Source organism: Coloeus monedula (genome assembly GCF_965178545.1).
Source record: "Coloeus monedula genome assembly, chromosome: 3".
NCBI lineage: Eukaryota > Metazoa > Chordata > Aves > Passeriformes > Corvidae > Coloeus > Coloeus monedula.
In genome coordinates, this window is record NC_138783.1 from 52,791,121 (window position 1) to 52,814,953 (window position 23,833).

A 23,833-nucleotide genomic window follows, 5' to 3' on the forward strand; every position below is an offset into this window, starting at 1 on the left:
TTACTACTCATAAGTTGACCAGGGCTTAGGATGTGTCAGATTTAACACTTTGTCTGAGTAGGCTTTAAATGAAAGTAGTTTTCCTATGGGCTGATACATGTGAAGCACTACTGTAAAGGTATAAACCAGAAGAAAAGTCCCCTGTGTGACAGTAACTAAGTTGGTTGAGCTAAGCCCGTTATTCTGTGAGCTGAAGAAATGAACCTTGCTTCAATCCAGCCAGAGCCTCTTGGGAGAAGTTGTCTGGCGCCACAAAACAAATTAGTAAGGAGAGACCTGAAAACTATTAAGTTTATTTTAAGAATGTGTTGTCAGAGATCTAATAAATTTACTTGTTGCTGCAGGCCATGCATGTATGGAGCCTTAACTAATCCAGGTGGTGTTTGTTTCCTTCAGAGGGAGGTGCAGGGTGTGGATCTTTAGGAAGAAGGTGTTGTGCTTTAGGTAATGTGGGCATTGTTTAATGATAGACGTGACAGCTTGAGTGGTATGTTTGGGTTTTCTCTGTTAATACTCCCAAGGCAATTTAAATTAATTTTCTCATGCAAAGTTAGTTAGTGACTACACAAAGTGCTAATTCATTTAATGACAGCATGGAAATAACTTTATAGTAAAAGAATAGTTCTTCTAAACTGAATAGATTTCTTTCATTGCTATGTTTGAATATTACAAAGATTACTTTTAAAGTGATTAAATTTACAAGTTTACCATATTGCAGTTCAGGACCAGTTGTGTCTTTGAGTTTTCTCAGGACCCTCCTTTATCAAGAAGACAACTCAACTGGGTTTTAGTTAGCCATATAGACTGGTGGGTTGAACACACTCCCGTTACATTCAATGGAGTGGGTCAGATCATTCCAGAGGGTGATCTAGCTGTTCATATCAGATGTACCTGCAGTTCCTGAAGGTGTAGTTCTTTCCATTCATTATGCCTAGACAGTTAGCTTAAATGAAACATACACTTTTATAGAATAACATTAGATTATATGAATCCTACCTTTAAAGGAGGATCTCTATGGCAGATCACTTGTCTTCATCTGCTGTGGAACAGGAGCCAGTTGGTTATGTTCCCATGCTCTGGGACCCAAGCAATTGTGTTTTGCCAGGAGTGGTTATTCACTGGAAATATTGAACTTGTCGACTCAGAGTTCTTTTCTGCTCAGAAGCAGTGGTTATACAGCACAGTATCTAAAACCAGCAAGTGGATCTTTTGGATTCCCTAGAACTCAGTTACAAACTAAGTACTTACTATCCGTAAAGGCTTTCAAACATACACAGTGCTCCAACATCTTTTTTGGTGATTCAGATTGGGTTGCTCGTTATCCACTTTGCTCTTTCCTTTGAAAACTCATAGTCTCTTGGTGCAGCCAATAGAGTGACAGTATCCTGACTCTTGGTGAACTAATTTGTACAGAGCTGATTTCTACTGAAATTATTTTAAGGCTATGAAATGAAGTGGCTGAAGAGCCAGTGCATATTTGCTTTCACAGTTTTTGTTAATGAAAATCAGGTTAATCTCTTAATCAGAATCCGGTTAATCTCCTGCGGGAGAACTGGGCATGAACTTGAATTGGGAATTCCTTAAATTAACCCAGCATGGATCCGCAGACTGCACTTGGAGACATCCTTAGGGACGCTTAGTTGAATTTTATGAGGATCCAGATTTAATACACACTAGCTAACCTTGACATTCATGTCTAGTCTCTCACTTCCCCTTCCTTTTTGTAACAAAGCAGCTACATGGTATTCCTCAGATACTTCTTCTGCTACGTGACTTCAGGAATTTGCTTATTCCGAGCCCTGGCAAATGTGGCCCTTCCAACTTGTTTCTTGGGGGTAGACATAAAACAGAAGAAAAAAAGAGTTACAGAAACTACTGAAAGATGGAAATTGTCTGCAGTTCACTGGATACCAGCAATTATACTCCAGGCAAGCTAAGTCCACAATGTTGGGAAATGTGTGTTTTCTCATGAGAAGTCAGAGAAAGCATTGTTTTAGTCCCTAATCACTAGGGGCTAGTTTAGGGGATTCTTTTTGGCTGTTCTGCAAATATATTGAGTTACAGTGGCAGATAGAGTGCAGGAGGGTACAGAGTTCAGCAAGCTATTTTTGTGATTGGGTCAATTTTAGTATACTTGAAAGACACTTACAAAGGTGAAGCATTTTAAAGATTTTCTAATGGAGTAAAATCATTAGGTTATCTTATGCATTGTTAAAGTCAATTCAAAACTTTCTAGTGGCATATGTTTTATGCTGGGTTTACTTAGGCATTTCACTTCTGCTATTTTCATATGAAGTAATGGCAGTTTTGCAGGATATTTGCTTTCTGATGGTCAAGCAGTTGACTGACCAGGTCCTCTTCCCCCTCCTCTTTTATTCATGTTGTGTAACCGAAACTGGTTTTCCCAGATGACTTGATTTTTTAGGAATTTCTTGTTTGATGACCTCTGCAAAAATAATATATCACTGTTTTCTAACAGGCAAACAGTTTCCAGGACTTCTATAAAGACCAGTTCCAGGTTACATCTATCTTTGACTTGTCATATGCGGGCAAACCTTTTCAGAGGGTTTTGTCCTCAAAAGTCTCAGTCAGTCATGAAGTCACTTTGTGATTCACCTTACTCTAGATCCTTACCTTCAGCTCCTTACAAAGTTTTTAAATGTGTCTCACAACTCTTGCCATCTCATTTCTCATTAATATCTCACTGCATCACATCCTTCCTAGCATCTTCTGATTTAGCACTGCTGCACTCAGATCTGTGGCAAGATTCAGGAAACAAGTTTTCATGCCTCACTTTAGCAGCATCTTGCCAACCACATCTCATTGACGCAAAGTTACTTTGGATCTACCTTGTTCTAACACTGCCCTCCTTCCTTTTGTGTAGTTTTAAAAGTAATGGCTTCCCTCTCCGGACTTCTGATGTATTTGTATTGCCAGTACTTATTTGGGAGAGGTATAAAAGCAAAACTGTCATTGGAGTATAGTAGCTTAATGATTTGCCCAGCAGCTAAATGTCTGACTGTGCCTGAGGGCAGTGCTTGGGAGCAGTGCACAGTCCATCTGCTGATAGAAGTATTATTGTAGGGCAGATACTTATTTTAATAGTGAACCAAATTAAAGTGGTGTGTACAATTTTATTTCTGCGATTTTATAATTTCTAAAAGCTATATTTTTAATATTCTTTACAGACGTTATGTTGTGTGATGCTTGGCTCTACTATGTTGTAGCAGTTTCACCCAGATCAGGCATGGGGGAATTCACCTTACCCAGCATTAGATGGCTGTCAAAAATGTGTACAATGTAAAGCATTACAACAGGAGTTTTTAAAAGCTGATGAGGAAAAATTCACATATTTTTGCATATTTTGGGGCAAAGCTAATCTCATTCAAAAATAGATGCCTAAATTAAGTCATAGCCTTACAAAATGCCTCTTTCCTGGGTTTGGCTATAAAGAAAGTTTAGGATTTCTATCCCCAGAATAAATTTCTGAAATTCGGCAAGGTGTATCATATGCCTCCTGCTCTGTTTTCTCAGAGGTCTGTAATAATAATAATAATAATAATAATAATAATAATAATAACAATAATAGTAGTAGTGGTAGTAGCTAATAATAAGAAGAACAGTGGTTTTATTCTTTGGGACAGTGGACTGTGAAATGGCTTGTATAAGTAAGAAATCATGTCTTCTGAACATGAAAAAAAAGCACAAAGTGAAGACAGATATTCTGAAATACCTATATTCTTTTCTTAAAATTTTAAATCTGATGGGTTTGGTATTGTGCATTCTAAAAGGTGAACATTATATATTTCAGGGACAGAAGTAATTCAGTAAAAATGGAGGCTTACTGTAACCCCCCTCTAATACTTTTTTGTTTGGTTGTTGGGGTTTTTTTATTCTACGAAAAAAAAATAGAAAGAAACAGCTGAAAGCAAGAAAAATAGGTGAAATGAAGACAATACTAAATCTTTTGTATTGTCTTTCTTGTGCTTTTTTTCTTCCTAAATTTCATTCATAAGATACCTGTATGTAAGATGTAGACTGTGTGCCTTTGCCCACAGCACATTTAACTTTAAGTTCTTTGGATAAAAGAACAAATTATGCCAGATTTTCTTTTGCTTTCTATCCTCTAGTTAGAATACTTTTGTCTAAAAGGATGCAAACTCTGCTAGAAATTTTCCTTTACCTGGGCAGTTTCAAATATCTGACATTGTCATTTCTAGTAAGCTCATGCAGCAGTATTTCTTCTCACTAGTGGTACTAATAGGTTCTCTCTCCTCTAATAGACAGTAAATTTCCATTCTTTTTATATCTCAGAAACTTTTATCCTTCTGTTAAATTATGGTCAAATTGGGCAGTGTGTTCAAAATGGCACATAAATGGCTTTTCTCACTGGATTAGAGAACAAGATGTATTCTGCTATGTTTGTCCCCAGAGCTAATGGGAAGACATAACATATGGCTTACCTAATGTGAGTGCTGTTGTAGTTACTGCTGTAACACTATAGCTGCTGGCTCTCTGCGATGCTCATTAGTTTTTGATATGTGTGTTTGTAGCCTTCCCCTTTGTCAGTAGCAATAGAGATCAAAAGAGCAGAAAGGAGCAGGGTGAGGAGTGCAGGGAGATACTCGAGTAACCATTTCCCTCCTTTTGTTTACACAGTACCTTTGCCTCCATGTGAGATTGCACAACTACAGTTCCTGGATTTTTCTAGTAGGCAGGTCAATAAAGAAACATAGAGGCTTATCTCTGAAGCAGAGTGAAAGCATATGGAGTGGCTGCCTCATTTTTCAAGAATGGAAGAAACTGGAAGGGATAAACCAGCCTTCATTTGTCTCTTCCTCTAGTAATTAAGCCATGAATTAATTTAAATACTTAGATATGTCTCTCTGCTGTTCAGAGGAATTACTTTATTCACTGACTTGTGTGCAGAAGTGTTGATTTCTAAAGGAAATTTCTTGCACCTTTAAGATAGCTGTTACCTGAACAAACCTTGTTCTGTAGCAGCACCTTGTGGGAAGGAAATCAGACTACAGTCTCCCACACAGGCCAGCATTCCCAGAAGACAGTTGCTGAGTGAGCATCTGCCATCAATGAGCTGAACAGCTTATTTTATTGTTGCTATAGAACTTAGAGGAGTCTAGAGTAATAAAAAACACATCCATTAGGATGATACACAGAAGGCATCCCAAATACATTCTTATTAATTCTTGATCTTCTTCTCTTGAGAAATAAGAAAATTAGGGTACTATGTCTGTATGCATCTAAGATAAAATTTGCTCCTATGTACAGCAAATGTATTATGGCTGAGTTCTTTACCTGTTATTTCTTAGTTTTAAATCTTTAAAACCTTTGGATTGTGATGTCCAGATAGATACACATCTTACCCAGGATACAAGATTGTATTAAGCTCAAAAGACAAAGTAATCTTTAACAAAAAAGAAAGGTTATAATTATGTCTTTATAACTTTGTTTTGCAGGAGGCAATAAGCTGAAGAATCAACATTTTCGCCTAAACTGGGCATGGATCTCCTTAGAAAAGGAGTATTACTTAGTAAATGAAGACTCCAAGTATCTTGATGTTGTTCTTAAACGGAGAGGTTACCTGGGAGAAACCTCTTTTATAAGTAAGTTCACTTCTAACCTTATCATTTGCTTCTATAAATCACTGCCCCACCAGTTGATATAATGTATCAATAGAACGGGATCGTATTATAGTTGTTTCATGCTAAGCAAACTATATTCAAAGGCATATGTTTGTTTATTAAAGAGTGTATCTTTTATTATGCTATGCGTATGATTTCTTCAGTTATATAGTGAAATCTTCCCTTTTGCGGTTCTTTTTTGTCCTCTGCAATTAATTTTTGAATAAACAACCCAAGACACCGTCCTTCTTTCTTTGATTTGATTGATACCACTGTTTATTTGTTTCACAGAATACAGTTCCTGCCCAGATCTTCTTTTCCCTGAATTGAAAAAATACAGTTGTAGCAACCAGAAGGACAACAATAAACATATATCATTTTCCAGGAAGGCTATTGTGAGCTGGTGTGACCAGCAGCCACAAGCATTAGGCTCGTTTTCTTCACTCAGTGTTGGCAGTCAACTGAGGCTGATACAGGAGGTGTTGAAAACTGTTTGCAGTGTCTGGGGAGTGAAACAGTGAAAAAAAGGTTGTGTTATCACATTCTGCAACCTCACACCTGTTTCTAGCTTCTGGATCTGTTCCCATCTTCTGATGCATTTGCACCAAGGAACATTATCCTTGTGCAATTTCACATTGAAACCCATGGTGAGCTTATACTGCTTAGATGAAACACTCAATTTAAAGCTATTTTTGCAGAGATATGTAAGCATTTGCCTGTCAAGTTTCTGGTTAGGGCTTTTTCTGATTAAAAGTCTGAGTTTCAGGTAGTGAGATGCAGTTGGGACATCTATTTTGGCATGAGATTTAGGGGATATAGACGTTAACAAACAGGATCTAACTGAAAAGACTCTGTTTTGAACAGTGAACTAACTTTGATAATATATTCCTTTTAAAGAAAGAAAACTAATGGAAGAGATAAATTAAATACATAGTTAAGGATGTATGGTTTAAATTAATTACTATACTGAATTACAGATACTGATGTGGCTTCTGATGCTTCAGATAAAGTGTTTACAAAATTTTCCACCTATGGATTCAAGGTCAGTTTCAGAATTGAGCTGACTGAAAATTCAGCAAAACCAGAATAACTTGCCTCCGATTACCTTAATCCTGCAAATGGAATTACAGAATTGGAAAGAGCATAAAAGATACTGGCCAAGATGATTACTGGCCTTTCTGGTCCATATGCAGTGCCAAAGTGGCTGAAGGTTTATAGGTTATATAAAATATTGGCTTTGACTTAGGATGAGGCTGAAAGACAGAAAAGCAAGGTTTGTAGGGAAAGGTGATGTGTTTCAATACATTAAATAGTGCAGCTGGAAGAAACAATCAGAGAAGGGAGAAGTTTTAAGTTTTTTTTCTGAAAACCTGAGAAAAGACTTTAAGACTTCAGTGGTACTGTGGGATTTAAACAAGGCCAAATGCATGAGTTGGAGACAGTTCTGAAATACTGTCTCATTTCCATGAGGGTTTGTCAGACAGCCTTAAACTGTGAGTGAAATGCCTGTGAAAACCTGTTTTAGAGCAGTCTGAATCTGAGGGTGGAAGGCCTGTGCCACCTCTGTGGATTGAGTTGTTTGAATTTTATCCCATGGACTTGCAGCTTCAACTTCACCTGAACTTAATGATTGTCATTATGCAAACACTGAAATAAGAAGTAATAGCTTTTTAAAATGCTTACAGCGATGGCAATGAGAGCAATGGTTCAGGTTTTGCATCTTCTTTCATTTTTATTCAGTACATTTTCCTTTGTGTCATTGTGTTTTCCTTAGCTTTCTCTTTCCAGGGGTGTTTTTATTTTTTCTAAGAAAAATATGTATTTTCTAGGGTTTTGAGCAGTTTACTTAGATGTTCTGGAAAAGAAGATAACCCAGAGGGCTAAAAGGAGAGAGAAAAGTCTGTTGTCCCTTTTGGACATCCATAATTGAATTATCGGGAAATGGAAACTTGATTGTAACTTAGGAGAATGTAGTATTTTTCCACCTCTGTGTGTGATACCCAATATAAAACTGATTTAGCTTGAATGTTCCCAGGCTGTGAAAAGTATATTTTTCTACATGTTTTTTAAAGATGACACAATGGGAGAAATATTACCAGTGATGTTTTTAATGACCTGAATTTCTGATTTTAACAGGTATTAGCACCAAAGATGGAACTGCCAAGAAAGATAAAGACTTTAGAGGAAAAGCCCAGAAGCAAGTGCAGTTTAATCCTGGTCAAACCTTAGCCACATGGCGAGTACGGATTTTGAGTGATGGTGAACATGAACATTCTGAGTCCTTTCAAATTGTTCTTTCTGAGCCCGTCATGGCAATTCTGGAATTTCCTGCTGCATCCACAGTGGAAATTATTGACCCAGGAGATGGTGAGAACCTTTCCAGAACTGTACTGGCGATATATGCTATACCAAAAGATAAACTGAAGGACAAATACTGTGAGTAACACTGGATACTAAAGGTTACCTGTCCTCAGAATATTTCTGAAGACAGATTTTGTCATCAGGTAGCCATTTTTCCTCTATCATTTTAAGTGCTTGATGAATAGCTAACTCAGGTAGCATGTTTTTATGAAATACCTGCATTTTTTTGTGATATGTTATTTCTAGGGGGTTGTTTGTTTTCATTTTAGGCATAACGTGTTATGTGTTTGCAAACAGGACATAGCTGCAGAGTTGGCTGGAGGCTGACTTGATTTACTCTGCCATGAAAATTCATGTGGGAGAGGATGGTACAGGAAAATCTAGGCTGCTTGCTCCCAACAAGTTTGGGTCTTGGAGCAAACTATTTGCATCAGTCAGGCCTTAATATCAAGCTGAGAAGCTCAGTAGGTGTAGTGGTCATTAGACCAAGTGTAGTTCACACTGTGTCAAGAACAAATAAAATTATGGGTGAATATAAACAAAGAAATAAACTGATTTTAAAAGATTTAAAAAAGAAGAGCTAGAGCATGCTCTGGTTGCTTTGTTTCTTTTCAGCTGCATCCAGACACTTGAACCCATGGGCTGTGGTCACACAGAACTGTCCTTAAGAAATCTTTTAAGTCCTGGATGACCGTAACAGCTTGAATTATATAGTCTTCCCTAATGAACTTTTGAAGAGTGTTGAGCATGGAAATTCTCAGAGGTGTCTTAGTTCCTAGTTACAAATACAAGTTAAACCAGAGCTTATCTCACATCCATATTTAGTCACTAAGAAAAATAGTGCTTAACTTTAAAAGCAGCATGTATGAGACACATAAATAACTTGAAAATGTGTTAATTCCTTTTTCTTTTCTATGATCAGTAAGATAGCAGAATTCAAGGTAATTAGCCAAGTCTTCTTTTTGCCAACAACAGGATTTTATATTTCTTACACTAAGATAAAATTTTTACAGTCCCAGAGAATTCGTAGTAATTATACATAAAGTGACATTGCATAGGAGAAAATCAAATACACGGCTGCAAATCAAAGGATATCTACAGGAAAACTAGAGAGAGAACTTTGAGGGGGAGGACTGTGTTTCCTAACAGTGTTTTGAAGCTGAGGGTTTACCAAGCTCACTGAATAGGAACCATCAAAAGTTTTATTCTGCTTCCAGTGAAAAATTCATTGATTTGAATGGTGTCATTTTAGGATCAAAATAGTAAGCTTGTTCAGAAGGCTGTACCAGCCTCTTGGTGTATGGGACATTAGTTAATGTTTTATTCCAAATAGAGATTGCATGGGGATGTGGTTTTTTTATACTAGCTGTGATGGTGTAGCTCATTCTCCTCCAAGCTTTTATGTTGTTCATAAGGTCTGTTAAACTTTTATAGTGCCATTTTACTCGTAGCTGAATAATTATGAGAGAGAAAGAGAGAGAGAGGAAACCGAATAAATCAGATTCCTGCATGTTTTGGAATATTAGAGTTTCTCATTTTGCCAACTAAATTCTAAAGGAAGAAATAGAAGGAAAGAAATGTTGGGGGGGGGGGGGGGGGGGTTAGGGCTGCCTTTTGCTTTACTTTAAAATGAGAAAGTAGGGATCTGATATTTTTCACATTGAATTTTTGTCTTGCCAGAATAGTGAGTAGTCTAGATCTTATCAAACCTGAATTACAGCATTTTTAAGGCAGGCTTTTGACCTTAAGTCATGCTAGTAGTAGTTGGAGAAATAAAACCTGGAACATGTTTTCAAAGAAGCCACCTGACAGTTTTCAGAACACTGTTTGCCAAAGTACTGTGAAGTGATGAAAAATTTGCTTTGTGCAGTCAGCTGATACCACTTAATTTGATATTACACGAAATTATATTCTGTTTAGGTTGCAGTCACTAATGAAACTGTGAAGGTGCTTTATAATTATGTGCATAGCCACCTTTTGTTCTTGAGTTTTTGAGAGAACAAGAACAAAATTGATCCTGAATCCCAGTAACAGCATAAAACCCATCAATCTGATTATATGAGTATAAAATAATGAAAGAGTTCAGAATACATCTTGGTCAGTTTTTCCCAGAAAAATGGTCTGATACTCCTTGGTATGATACATTTTAGTGTGAGATTGCTCCTCAGACTTCACTGGCTGTATTGGCTGGGTCTTCTTTGAGTAAAACAGGAGTGTAACCAACTCAAATCAAATGTTCAAGTCAGAGAAAGATGTCAAGAGCTCAGCCTTGCTCCTCAGTGCCAAATGATTTTCATGGTTATCTTGATGCAGTAAGTTAAAGAATGGCCTTGGTGAACCACAACCTGTGTGTGAGCTATGCTATTGATACTTCTGTAGTTAATAATTAAATACCATGGAAATAATAAAAAGATAGACTTTGTGAACAAATTCTCCAAACACTGTCTTGCACCATTAACCCTAGATAAACAAATCAGTCATGTTAGATACCACTTAATAAGGACTTCTGAATTCAGACCTAATGACCTGATTTTCTTTTCCATTTCTGAAATACTAAGAAACTCTACTTCTCTCACCCTCCAGGTTTTATGTAAAATTTAGTGGCATTGCCAATAAATGCAAGTTACTTGTTGCACTTTAGAATATTCAAAAATGCTCTTAGCTAATGTACAGGTGACTTTATGAGCTTCTTTTCTTTTCAGAATCAACAGTCTTTATTCCTCAGTCCACCTATAGTATTGAAGAAGATGTTGGTGAGTTATTTATACCAGTCAGAAGAAATGGAGATGTGAGTCAGGAACTGATGGTCATCTGCTACACACAACAAGGTAGTAGAATCTACTATAGAATAAAAAAATAGCAAGAGTAGAAAAGATACAGAAATTTTAAAATACTTACTCCATCTATTTTATAATAAAATTGTTTACAACTCTGTTAATTACCTTTTCATCTAAATATCTTCAGTCTCAACTGGAAATGTATACATCTCTGCAATCTGTCTAAGAGTATTACTGAACAGTTTAAAAATCATCATGGAGAGGTGAAGAGGATCTATGTTCTTTGTATGCAGCCCCATATATCTGAAAGTGATGAGAACTGAAAGCACTGCAGTGATTGTTTGATGATACAAACATCTTCACTTGTTTGTATCTTGAAAAAAATTATACAAAATAATATTGCTTAATTGCCATACTTCTCCTTCCTCTGCCTTTCAGTCTCTTACTAATTATATGTGTGCAGGGCATGGGGTTTCTACACCTGTGGTTGTATTGTTATTTTTCATCTGGAGGGCTGAAGCAATATTTTATGTAAAGTGATCTGGAATCCAAATAGTTTGTTCTCATGAAATTCTGTCTGTTCTTTCACTGGTATCTTCCATACGGGTAAAATATACTAAGGGAGTTAACTGGTAATCCTCACAGGGGCTATTTTGTCAGTCTGTCTCTTGTGGTAGACAGTATTCCTTCTGACTGAAAAGGTGCAAATTATTTGAAGAACCACACTCTTCCATTGTATCATATACAGAAGTAGCTTGTCCATGGATCTCAGAAGCGTGTCCATGGACCTCTGACCTTGTCCACAGCCCATCTTATCACCAAAAAGTAAATAGAAATTAAAAGACAATGAAAATAAAATCCGCCTCTGTGAGGAGATCCTTATAACCATGGTATGTATAGTAGCTGTTTTTCTTTTTTGGCACAGGAACAGCATCTGGCACTGCCCCAACCTCTGTACTTTCCTACTCTGACTACATATCCAGGCCAGAGGATCACAACAGCGTTCTACGTTTTGACAAAGACGAACGAGAAAAAATGTGTCGGATCGTCATCATAGATGATTCCTTGTATGAAGAGGCTGAGACCTTTGATGTGTTTCTGAGCATGCCCATGGGTGGAAGAATTGGTGCAGAATTCCCAAGCACTCGCATTACCATTGTGCCTGACAAGGATGACGGTAAAGTATCATATAATTGAAATGATATTCCCAGTTCAGGGCAGAAACTACAAATAACATCACAATCAAACCCACATGCAGAAAATGGGGTTTGTTTTCCTTCCTGGTGGTTAAAACACATGCTACTTCCATCTTGAGATTAGAAAATACTATTGGAAGGCTATGTAGGTTTTTGAAAGTGGTTAGTATTGCTATTTTGTTGTTTGAGGAAATCACATGAGCAGTGATTCAGAGCAAGGAGCTGCAACTTTCCCTTCTGTCACCTTAACAGACAAAATCCAAGATGTCACCTTGCATGGGCAGCCTTGTTTCTGTGATTCTGAGGCTGTGTCCACAAAGCCTTTGGGCCCACTCAGTCATGCTGCAGAGGGCCCCATTGGAAGCCCTCATGGAGCAGCAGCCATCTAGCAGCTCCTAAGAGGCAAGGCCTTGATTTGATGCTGCATTTAAATTTCTGCCTAGATGTGCCCATGTATGCTTTCTATGCCTTTTTAATAAAGTAAATATTCAAATGACTGTAATGTTGCTTTCAAAATAGCCTCAGTAAGGAAACGCTGACAGAATTATGGCATTTGTTCAACTGGTTAATAGCTCTGAGATACTGCTTTGAAAGGGACATGTCTGGTGGTGATTAGAAAAAGATGTGTGACTAAGGCTGAGTAGAATCAGCACACTGTATCACCAACTGCTTTCAAAACTACATGTATTATTGCTGCCTCAAGCCTCTCCTTTAATGCTTCAGCATTGGTGTGACAGCTCTTTTTCTAGGACAAGTAGCATAAAAGCTTCCTGGTACAATTGCCCTCATTTATGCATGGAGTTAGGAACTGACATCTCAACTGTAAATTCTGTGATAGGACTACTGATAAGCTATTTTAGTCTTCTCTGTGAGGCCATAAACCATCTATTGTGACACTGTCATATTTCCGAAAGACTAATGGGAGGAATTACATGGTACAGTATTCTTTGAAAGTCTGATGCCAAAACAGACCATTATTATCAGCACAGTGATTTCTCTCTAGGTAAGGATACAAAAGGCAGCTCTTAAAGGCAGGAAGTCCACACCTATCTAATTGCCTCATAAATACTCAGACTGCCTGAAACTTCTCACCTGTAATCCTGTGACAGAGGTGACTTTGTTTTCTCTGTGGAGCATTTGGGTAATCATATAGTGTTAATGACTACAACAGGTTGAAAAAACATGTCATGGAAGGTAAGAGAGCATATATTGAATGCAAGCCAGAATAGAAATCTTTAACTGACTTTGCTATTATAGCAAATAAAAATTTATTCATTTAGGGGCTTCTACAACAGTTTGATTTGTATGAATAATTTTGGTGAATTCATGAACTTCAAAGTTTGTACATAGCAGAGTATAGAATATTTGGAGAGTAGCTATTAAAAATATATATTCACTAAGAAGCTGATTACCCAAATTTTGAAGGTGTTCTGACTGCTTAAAATATATATGAAGAGTTTGGGATGGAGAGAATGATTCTCCAAGACATTATTAGTTAATATCAGAGATGAGCTGAAATTAGACCATCTAACTTCAATGGGGATCTCAGTGACTCCCAGTCACAACACAGTATAAAACTTACTATCTTATGAAACTTACACAAAATATTAGGAAAGTTAGTGAGAAATCTCCTTTAACACTGCCATTAGAAAGCAGAAGAAGTAATTTCGTTTGTGTACCACTGTTCAGTTTTAAGTTTCTGCGTTTATGAGCACAAATTGCCTCAGTGCTATGAACTTTTATACACAAATTATTTTTAACGAAGACTAATCTTATGGGATTTAGTAAAAAGCTGGGGAAGTGTTTGGGAAATTAAAACAGAATATTTTCATTATGTAGCAGCTGAAATAATCTATGTTGGTAGGAGTAAACAATATTTGGGATATTGAAAGATAAGAGATCTTTAAAGGATAGATTTAGAATAATTTTGCAAACATTCACTTGTCTTTCTACATCCAAAATGTTGCATATGGGATATTTGAAATGATGTAACAGAACTCCTTTTTAGCTTTCTGTATCAGTGGAAGAACTCCCACAAAGAATTCCAGAACATGCAAAAACTTACCAACAATTCACTTACCAGTAAAATTTCATACCACATTCTTTGTAGTCTGCGTAAAAATATAAAGCATGGCAACAGAAAAGTCTTACGTGTTTTGTTTCATCTGAGATCTGTTGCACTGTCTGTTCTATAAAAAGCAGAGTACAGACTACAGAGTAGATAAATTGTAAGTTACACCTTGCATGTTTATTTATGCATTCACACACACATACGAATATATATATATACATGCACATGTTTATGTAACGTGTGAACAATTTAGCACCCTGGCAGTCATGATTGAAATTCTGCATAAATAAGCAAAGGATTTTAAGCAGCATTGGTTATTGTTGTTTGCAGTGTACAAAATTAATTTTAATAAGTTCAAACAGTGTGGTATGTGAAAGAAAAAGAATATTCTTTAGCTTTTAACAGTAAAATTTAATTAATAAAATGTCTAAGATAAGAGGTTGGTAGAAGCTTTAGCACAGATAAATAATAGCCTATCAGCTGTAGTAATGCTATAATGCTAAATTCTCTGGTCCACTTTATCCTCTACTTCACATCTACTGATACATTTTTTTCATTGTTTGTTTAAATTCATCTTCTACGTAGCAGAGTTTCTTTGGACAAATGTCACAGTATGTCATTAAGTGATGTCTCCAAGTACTGTGACTGGATTAACGTTATGCTTTGACTTCTTCAGGTCAAACAATAGAAATAGCAAAGGTCAAAGTTTAATAATACTACGTGAGACCTTTCCTATGGAACTCAAGTCAGCACTAGCAACATCACCTTATCTCCTCTGGCATTCAATGCAAGTTAATTAGGAAACACTCACCTTCAGTACCTACCATCTAACTCTTTTATTTCTAGAGAATGCCCTTAGGGTCTAACTAAAATGTCATAGTTGCTGCATAATCATGACAATAAAAAAAAGTAAGAGGCATGCTCAACTTTCTAGTGAGCTACAGTGTATTCACTAAATTCCAGGCCACTGAAAAGTTTAATTGGGGATTATACAGATTTTGCTGCCAAAGCAAAATCTGGGAAAAAAATTGTAGTGTGCAGAACATGCGCTGGTATATATTTATATCTTGTGAATGGTGATTTTCAAATTGGTGCTGCTATTGGGACATTTCCTAATTTGAAAGGTACTTTTCCTGATAGGTACTGCAGTTAGATAGAAAAGAAGAAAAGGATTAGGTTAATGAAGTAAGCAGCAGAATAAGCTTCACATGGAAATCTTGTATTCGAAGTTACACATGCCACTACAGTTAAGGCACTAAAAGTAAAAACATGATTTGTTTGAGTCAGATGTGATAGTTACTAATGGCAAACTAACGGAAGAAAAGCATGCTGGGGAAAGACCTATGCAAATCATCCACTTCTGGGGTGGCACTAATCTCACTTGGTAGTAGCCTCTATAACTTTAGACATCTGATTCAAAGAGGCTACACCAGGATTCTTCTATGGTTATTGAAAAGAGAGGTGTACTCCCAGGAAACATCCCATCCTAGGACAAGTATCTAAACTCTTGAGGTCATCACCAGGGGTACCTGGTGCATCTGAATACACTGATTTATGAAAGTAGATATAAACCCTACCTCAGAAATTTAATTTGCCAGTCAATACAAAGTTGTAAGCACTACTGGGCATGAAGGAAGGATTTTTTTCCAATTTTGTTTTAAAACCATATATACTATGAAATGCCATAAAACAACAAATGGATATATAGCTATCCTGCTTCATAAAACAATTATGGTTTCTACAGAAAAATATGAAATAATCTGTTTGAAATCTAAAAAAAAAAAATGCTGAAGAGTGTTTCAATAGGTATTTAGAAACTCAAGCATTTTCCATACTGATGTGAACTTAAGTTACCAAATCTAGCCAGAATTGATGGCATGAACTACTTTATGCATCCCAGGGATTTCGAGGATGAAGAGAAAGGCCTGAAGAATTTGAGGTTGGTTGGTTCAGGACATATCTGTCCTGCATGGAGAGCACAGAGTTCAGCATAAAGCTCATTTGAAGGGGGTACTGTATATAATAGATAAATATTATTCACCTAGGAAAAGGAAGATGAGGTTAATGTGCACTTTTCATTCCCCTTGGAGAGAGGAATCCTGGAATTTAGTTTAAGACTCATGAAAACACTCAGGCCCCGGTCTTCCATGGAAATGCCTTAATCCTCAGGCACTTAGCAACTAAGCTAGATCAGCCTGGAAGTGCCTTCTGTTTTTCCAACTGTGGTGACTCTGAAATCATTTCATAGAGAGAGAGAAAAAATGAGATCTAAGTCTTTTGTTAGTATTCATCTGGGAATGAAGAGCCTGTAATTTGGTTCCATCACTAACAGTGTTGCTGTGTTGTGTGCAACAAGTCTGATACAAAATGCTTTAACAAGGTTTGAGTCAAAGCTCTGCTTTTTCGTAATCCCAATATTTTGACTGCTGCCCTAATTTAGATTCTTTTTTAGTTACTTGGGTTTTTTTGTTGTGGGCAAATTTAAAACTCTTGGTTTGTAATCACATTTGGAAACCTGAAGAGAAGAGGTGTGGTGAATGCAGAGCTGGAAGTTTGCACCTAAGGGGAAAATACAATTATTTTGTTTGCTGCACATTTTTTGTAAGAGGCTGTCTCCCCATGTGATTTTATTTCCATGCTACTGTATTTAGTGTTGCCATGAGAGCACACAGCCTTGCATCCAGGCTGACAAACAGTCATCCTGCCTTAGTGGAATTGTTGAAGCCTCATGCTGATCACAGCAGGAAGTACATTAAATACATTTGTTCCACTTCATTCGCATTAGATGGGCAAGAAGCTGCTCAAACTTCTTCTTGACATTTTTACATCAAGGCTGGGAAAGCAAAGGACTCAGGCGTATCTCAGAGGTTTGCTGACCATTATCCTTACACCTGCTCAACAGAATCACTCATACCAGCCACGTGATAGAGGGTAGCACTATCTGGGAATATTTTACAGACAAGTAAACTGGATGATGGTATCCTAATGCACAAAGGCAATGTTAGAGGTCAAACAAAACAGATTAATTATTTAGTCTTCTGGAGATTTCTTAAAACACTTGCTGTCACTTTTCTTACACTTAATTAAATTTTGAAAATCCTTAGACCGTGTTCTGGAAATTGGTAGCCACTAACACTTGTCCAGCTTCCTCGGAGTAGCAAAGTACATATTAATATTTACTATCAATTGCCTGGAAAGTCAATGCTGCAATGTTACATTATAAATATACACTTTGCATTGGCTCCTAGCAGGCAGACAGTTTGAACTAACTCTCAGTGTGTGTACTGAGCCAGATTTACAGCTTATGATAAATAATTATTTTATTAGTAACAAAGTTTATCAGGGGAACATCCTTATCTCACAAGGCTAGTTGGAATCTCCTTATTTCCATTGGTCTCCAAGGCAGGCAGTCAGATGTGCCGTTCTTTCTTTGCCAGACCTTAAACTGAATGGGTGGTTGATTGATCTTGGTTGTCAACATCTGCTGCTCTATTTGTCCAATTTTAATTACAATCTGAGCACTACAAGCAGAGCATGCGCACTGTTATGTTATGGACTGGAGTCATGGTTTGGCCAACTATCCATCACCACTCTCTGGAGATGGCTAAAATAGCGAACTAGTTCTTTTTTCCTCTGTACATCCATCTCTGATTACTTTCTCCCTTTTATGTTTTACATTGCTTGTGAGTCTGATGCCTCTGGCACTTCTGTGTAGCTTTTAACTTCTTTTGTCCTCTCATTAAGTAAAATCTCTCTATATGACCCCTCCCCTTTCCCCAGTCCGTGGCAGGTGGCCAGGTTGGCAACTAATCAAGGGAAAGAGTGGATGACAGCCAGCTTATGATACATATTATACTCCCAGTTTTCTTTACTAATAGCTTCTTATTATCACCAGTTCAACAGAGTGAAAAATGTTCAATTTATGATGATAGCCTTAAAGATATGGGAAATTGCCTGTTTGCTGCCTATCACAGAAATAAATTAATGTCATACCTTGCAGTAGGACATTCTGTAGGGTAACCAGGCACATTTGTTACTTGCTCTCTTAGCATTATTTGTTCCTTCCAGTTTATTATGTGTGTGTGTGTCCCATTTTATAAGTGTGTGTGTATATATATGTGTGTGTGAACTACAGATGTTGGATTAATCTCATCTTTATTTAATAACTAGATATATAGTCCTACCTTATGATCTAGGCTCCTTTGATAGGTGAGGAGGCCAGAAAATGACCTCCAGATCATACTTTGTTGCATCTATTTCAGATGGCTCTGTTACAGGAGGGGACGCAGCTGGTGGAGCACAAAGCTCTTCGGCCTTCACTGCTGCATGTTTTTAAATGGGTTGCTTACACATGCATTATTACACTTGTATGTGAATTGCAGTAATATTTCAAGGAGAGTGTTGAAATAGAGAAAACATTCAGTTTTATACTCAATGCACACAAAATAGCCGATAAGTAGGAGGCACAAGATTACATGAACTGTAGAAAAAATTATACCTTCTGTTAAATTTAGAATGAGTTTAATGAAGTGGTGTTCTTATGTGAACTGGTATTGCATCCCAGAGCCTAATGCATTATTGGTTTATGATAGTTCACTAAAGACTACATTGAACTGCTTTCTCTCTCCATACAATAGCATATTGTATTTTTATGGCATTGGTCTTTGTACTGTAGATCTTGCATTTGTTATACACTGCTTAGAAATGTAATGAATGCCTAGCAAACCATTCTAAATTAATCATTTGTTCATTGTTGGATATGGTTGTAGGAGTGACCTAGTGAGTGCTTTGTATGTTTTAAGATTTGGATAATCAAGTTGAGTAGAATGTCTTGGTGCATTCAGTTTTCCTAAGGCTTCTTCAATCCTCTTCCTTCCTCTGAATCTCCTCATACTGAGACTTTGCCATTTTGCTCATAGTCTTTAGAGACCCAAGAGATACTGAACACTGTAACCACTGTAGCCCATTGGGCTTTAATGCCATTGATTCTTCTTTTGAACATGTAAATGCTCAAAAGACTAACTCAGTTACTGTCTCACTTCACTGTCAGGACGCTCTTTTCTCTCTCACACAAATGGCATCAAAAGTCCAAGAGACAGAATTCAAGAAGTTTTAATGTACAGCAGAGCATATTTTCTTTTGTTAGAGCTCTGCTTTTGTGGTCTGACAAGTCTGGCTGTTGCTCTGTTTTCACTTCTGCTCTGTCTTCTCTGCCAACTCCTATCCTCAACAGTAGCTCTGGTAAAGGGTCTCTTGCATACTTTTCTTCTACAGCCTTGGTAAGCTAAATATGTTCTGATGGTATGTGGGCAGAAAAGCCTGTAAGAAATTGTTTCCATTGGTTAAGCACACTCAACATAACTAGCATTGTCACTGAATAGTAAAAGTGCAAAAATCAAAAGTTGGATCAGCCAGAAATGGCTACATACTGATCTTTACCTAGCCTGATTTCTGAAATCTTGCTGAACTTCTCATACCATTTCTGTTTGTAGCCCTCATTTTTTATCAGATGTGTGTGAATCACTGACTGTAAGCTCCTTCAAGCTTGGTGTCCTTGTGAAAAACCTTGTGTGCGGTATATTTAAATGCTACTGCCAAGCCTTCCCATTTATCTGTCTGCCTGTGTTTCATCAGTTTGTTGAGAATTTGTTACCGATCCCATTTCCCAGGCCTGTTATATAAAAATAATCTAATTCATTTTAAAAATAGAGCATGTAGAAGATTCTGAGTTGGTTTCATGCTCTGTGGGAGGTATAGGCAGTAGGAAAAAGGTATGTGAAATTCAGATGGTTGCTGCAGGCAATACAATGATGTTTGGGTGTGTCCCCAAATTCCAGTGTTTGTTTCTTCATCTGTTAGTCTTTATATTTTTATTTCCATTGGTAAATGAGGCAATTACTTGATTATGGAATGGTTTAGGCAGATTATTGGAGCTTGACGTACTTACAGCAGAAAAAATATTCTGGCCCTGTCCTCAGACTTCACACAGGAAAAACTCCTCCAACACCCGTAATAGTTCCAGCGATATCAAGGTCTGTAGGTTATATCCTGAGGGTGCGTGGAAGAATCATAAAAATACTACTCTACTAATAAATGTTTTCATGTATGTGTTAGTTCACCAATATATGAATTTGATGTTTTGGAAAGGTAGCAATGTTTCTTAGCAAACTAACAAAGGTAAATTAATTGCTTCAGGGGAAGGCCACTTAGGAGAATCAAACTCATAGATTAGTCTTTTTGCTAACATGCTATTTGTAGCTGGGAAACAATTTAAGACTGCTCATTACTATCTTATACATAATAATTAACTAATTGTTGAAAAATTCACTTTGATTTTAAAGGCACACATCTTCAATGAGTTGAGCTACAGTTTGGCCTCGTACACTCAGATCTCTTTATTCTCCATTGTTCAGGAATACTCTGTAGCTCATCGAACTGCTACAGGACCATTTATGATCGGCAGCCTGATGTTAGGCAGAATCAGAATTAGCTCTGTTCTCCAGGCTACAAAGAACACTGCAGGCTGTCAAGAAGGAAAGAGCAAGTGACCAGAGATGGGGTGTCACTGTAGCCATCTCACTGCCATCCTCAGTCTTGCAGCTAGAGCTGTAGTCTGCTTCCTTTAGTGTGCTACTTTGCTCACATTTGAGTTTTGCTTATTGATGTAGCAGGGAGTGTAGATAAGGACTCCAAGCCTGCCAGGCAGGTGCTGCTTGTGATGGTACTGTGTCTAGAGGAACTGAAGCAAGGGTGAGTTAAAATGTAAAGTGTTATGCTAAATTAGTGTGTATCATAAATTAATTAAACGTGAATCATATATAATGTTGTTCATAGCAGTTGCTGCTTCACACCATACTACACCATACTCTACCGAAATTACTGGGTTAAGTTGCATAAAATGAGAGTAATTAAGTGATGAGCCAGTCCAATCAATGTATGGCACTGCCATTGTGGATTTAAAAAGAAACTGCTATTTCCTTACAAAATCGAACTGTGTTTGGTGAAGATTGCATTAATTTGAATCTGTCCTATTACCTGTTATAGTGTTTGCAATATTGTTTAAAAAACCTTTTTAAGTCAATAGACAGAAGTGGGCTGTTGAGACAAATGGAAAAGCAGACGTTATTTGCTTAAGATAATGTCTGTGGCAATTTGGCTGAAACTAGCCATTTTGATTCTGAGGGGAATTTCCTTTTTGATTGCAAAAGTTATGACAACACTGCTAAGAAGATGAAAGCTGTTAAGATTGCAACATATGAATTTGTAAAGTAATCTGTTTTGACCACATCAAATAAAAAGCTATTGGCGTTTGCACAGTAGGTATCTGCTACAGAACTGAGCTTTGACTGTAATCTTGACCCCTGCTTCTACAACATTCAGTGAAAATAAATTACTTGGCAAATTAAATTCATTGTGCTAAATGCAAGCTCAGTTGCTTGCAAAGTTTCAAGTGTGTGCAAATAGCTGCAGAATGGTGCTATCTAGTTTCAGATTTTAAAGTCCTCTTTGATACTGTCTTAATAATAAAGTTTTTGTAATGGAAGGTTTCTCTGAACTTTTCTTTTGCTGCTATTAACACGTATATATGAGAGAGAGATTTCAGAAGTTCACCTTTACTGCTATTAAACAGTAAATGCTCATGCCTTCTTACATTTAATGGAACTCTCATTCTTAACTGATCTACCTACAACACACACAATTCATGTTTGTAACATTGGAATCTGTTATGTTACAGACTCAGCAGATCAGTCCTTTGACACCAGCTGTGATCCTGAAATGCAAGTAGGCATTGTGTAGGGATGTATATGTTGCCTGAGTATGAGCCAGATCAGGTCCAGCCAAATCTGGCTGTGTTTGTCTGGTTTTATGTCCAAGTTAATGAGCTGTGCCAGCCATCAGGGCTCATTACTTCGGACTCAGCATGGCCCTAGCATGTCCAGACTGTACCAGAACAGGCTTGTAGGCTTGCAAAGAACTGGTTTGCACCCTCTGCATTACCACAACAGACTTCTGCTACTGGCAGCAGTAGCAGTAGCTCTGGCAACTCATAATGTTCACATCATAGCCTTTTTTGTGCTGCTTGTGGAAAGAAGGAAGGCAAAAGCTTTTAGGAATAGACAGTTTAACACTAGAAAAGATGAGCCATAAGTTCATTTGTAAAGATTGCCTCTCCAGTGTCTGAATATGTCAGAGTGGCATGCCTGTTTTCTTCTATTATTTGTTTCCTCCTGAGAATATATATATGTGTATGTGTGCATCACTGCCAGCATATATCACTGAAATTCACTTAAATTTTAAGCCTTATCAAGGTGCCAGCACGGAAGAGTCTGTTCTTTTGTGTTTGTCCTAAATATTCTGCCAACAGGATTTTTTAAAAACAATCTACTCTTTTGCAATGTCTCCTTAAAGCAGTTTATAAGGATATAATTTTAAAATGTAAAGCTTCTTTGGAAATAAACATTTTTGTGCTATCCCACTGATTTGACGATGTACCTTCAAAGTTAGACATGATCCTAACAACATGAGAAGTGTGTTTGTTTTCCTGATTGATGACTGACTAGTGCTGTAGTTGAGACACGGCTCTGACTCTCTAAGTACAAGGACAAGGCAAAGTTTTCATTTCTGTGCCAAGAAACCTGGGACTAAAGCTCCTAACCTTTCTCCTCTGATTATTGTAACTTCATGCCAGTGAAACCTGTGGGTCTGAACAAAAAAAAACCCTTAGAAAACTTCCTCTTATTTCTCTAAGAGGGACCATTAAATTTGCAGTAGTCTCTCTTCAGAGTGATTACTAGATTAAAGGTCTGCTGTAAGTGAGCCTGCAGTCATTGAGCAGTGTTTTCCAGACATGACCTGAAACAGACAATGCTTCCCCTGTTAGGAGCTTGGCTTTGCTACTGCCCCTGGGGAGCTACTAACACAGCTTACAGGAAATGAATTTAGAAAACATTTGTAAGGATTTGTTTCCTAGGATGGGTAACCATGCAGAATGTGTCTTTCATTGAATATACATACCTCAGAAAGTGTGAAAAACTCACTGTGAAGAACAAGGCATGCTAGCTGAGGGTTTAGATATTTTTTTGTTTGGCTGTGAAAACAGGAATGAACACTGTGTGAGGGTTCTTCTTCAGCAGCAGTAAAGCAAGCATTAGGATAATGCTATAAGAAATAAACAATATTTTATTTTATGCTTTCCATCTAGTTTAAGGCAGATCATCTAAGTTCCCTGTGTAGCCAGTAAGTAGAAGGGAATGCTTCCACACCTCCTCAGATTTTCCTGATTGCAGTGAGTGAGCCATTCCACCTGTCGTCCTGTATGCTCATTGTGCTGGGAAACCTGGAATGGCCTATCTTTGTCCTTGCAAACTGAGAGCAGGCAGGGTCCATGTGAGTATCTCTCACTTAAGTGTTTAAAATGAGGTGCAGCCAAGTCCAGATCAAGGTCTGGAACCACTGGGACATAAGAACAAGGTTAGACTTGCGAAAGTGTGCTGAACTCTAAGTGTACTTGTTTAAGAAATGACATGTATTAGAATTGATAATTTTTTTAACTGCCATTATCTAACTATTGGCACATTAGTAACCATTTGGTCTTAGTAGGCATTCTGTATTTTTATTGTCTAGAGGCTGGGAAAGTCTTTGTCCATCTTAAAAATTTAGAAGAACATTGTATGTCTGAAATGGTACATTGCTTTGCAGAGCTAATATCCAATGCTTCAGTATCCCTGTAAGTGGAACTCTCATCAAAGTTAGTAGTAGTTACACAAAAGGTACAGAGGGTGTATC

General features: G+C 37.4%; 1 protein-coding gene across 1 annotated transcript in view; it reads left to right on the forward strand.

Moving 5' to 3' along the window:
* The window catches only part of FREM2 (FRAS1 related extracellular matrix 2), a gene marked incomplete at both ends in the record, with an annotated part of 118,504 nt that overhangs the window by 55,991 nt on the left and 38,680 nt on the right, over positions 1-23,833 (forward strand). The window contains 4 exons of the mRNA XM_082279061.1: positions 5,478-5,624; positions 7,779-8,009; positions 10,706-10,831; positions 11,706-11,957. Coding sequence (XP_082135187.1) covers positions 5,478-5,624; positions 7,779-8,009; positions 10,706-10,831; positions 11,706-11,957 — 756 coding nt within the window. The remainder of the gene's footprint in view (positions 1-5,477; positions 5,625-7,778; positions 8,010-10,705; positions 10,832-11,705; positions 11,958-23,833) is intronic.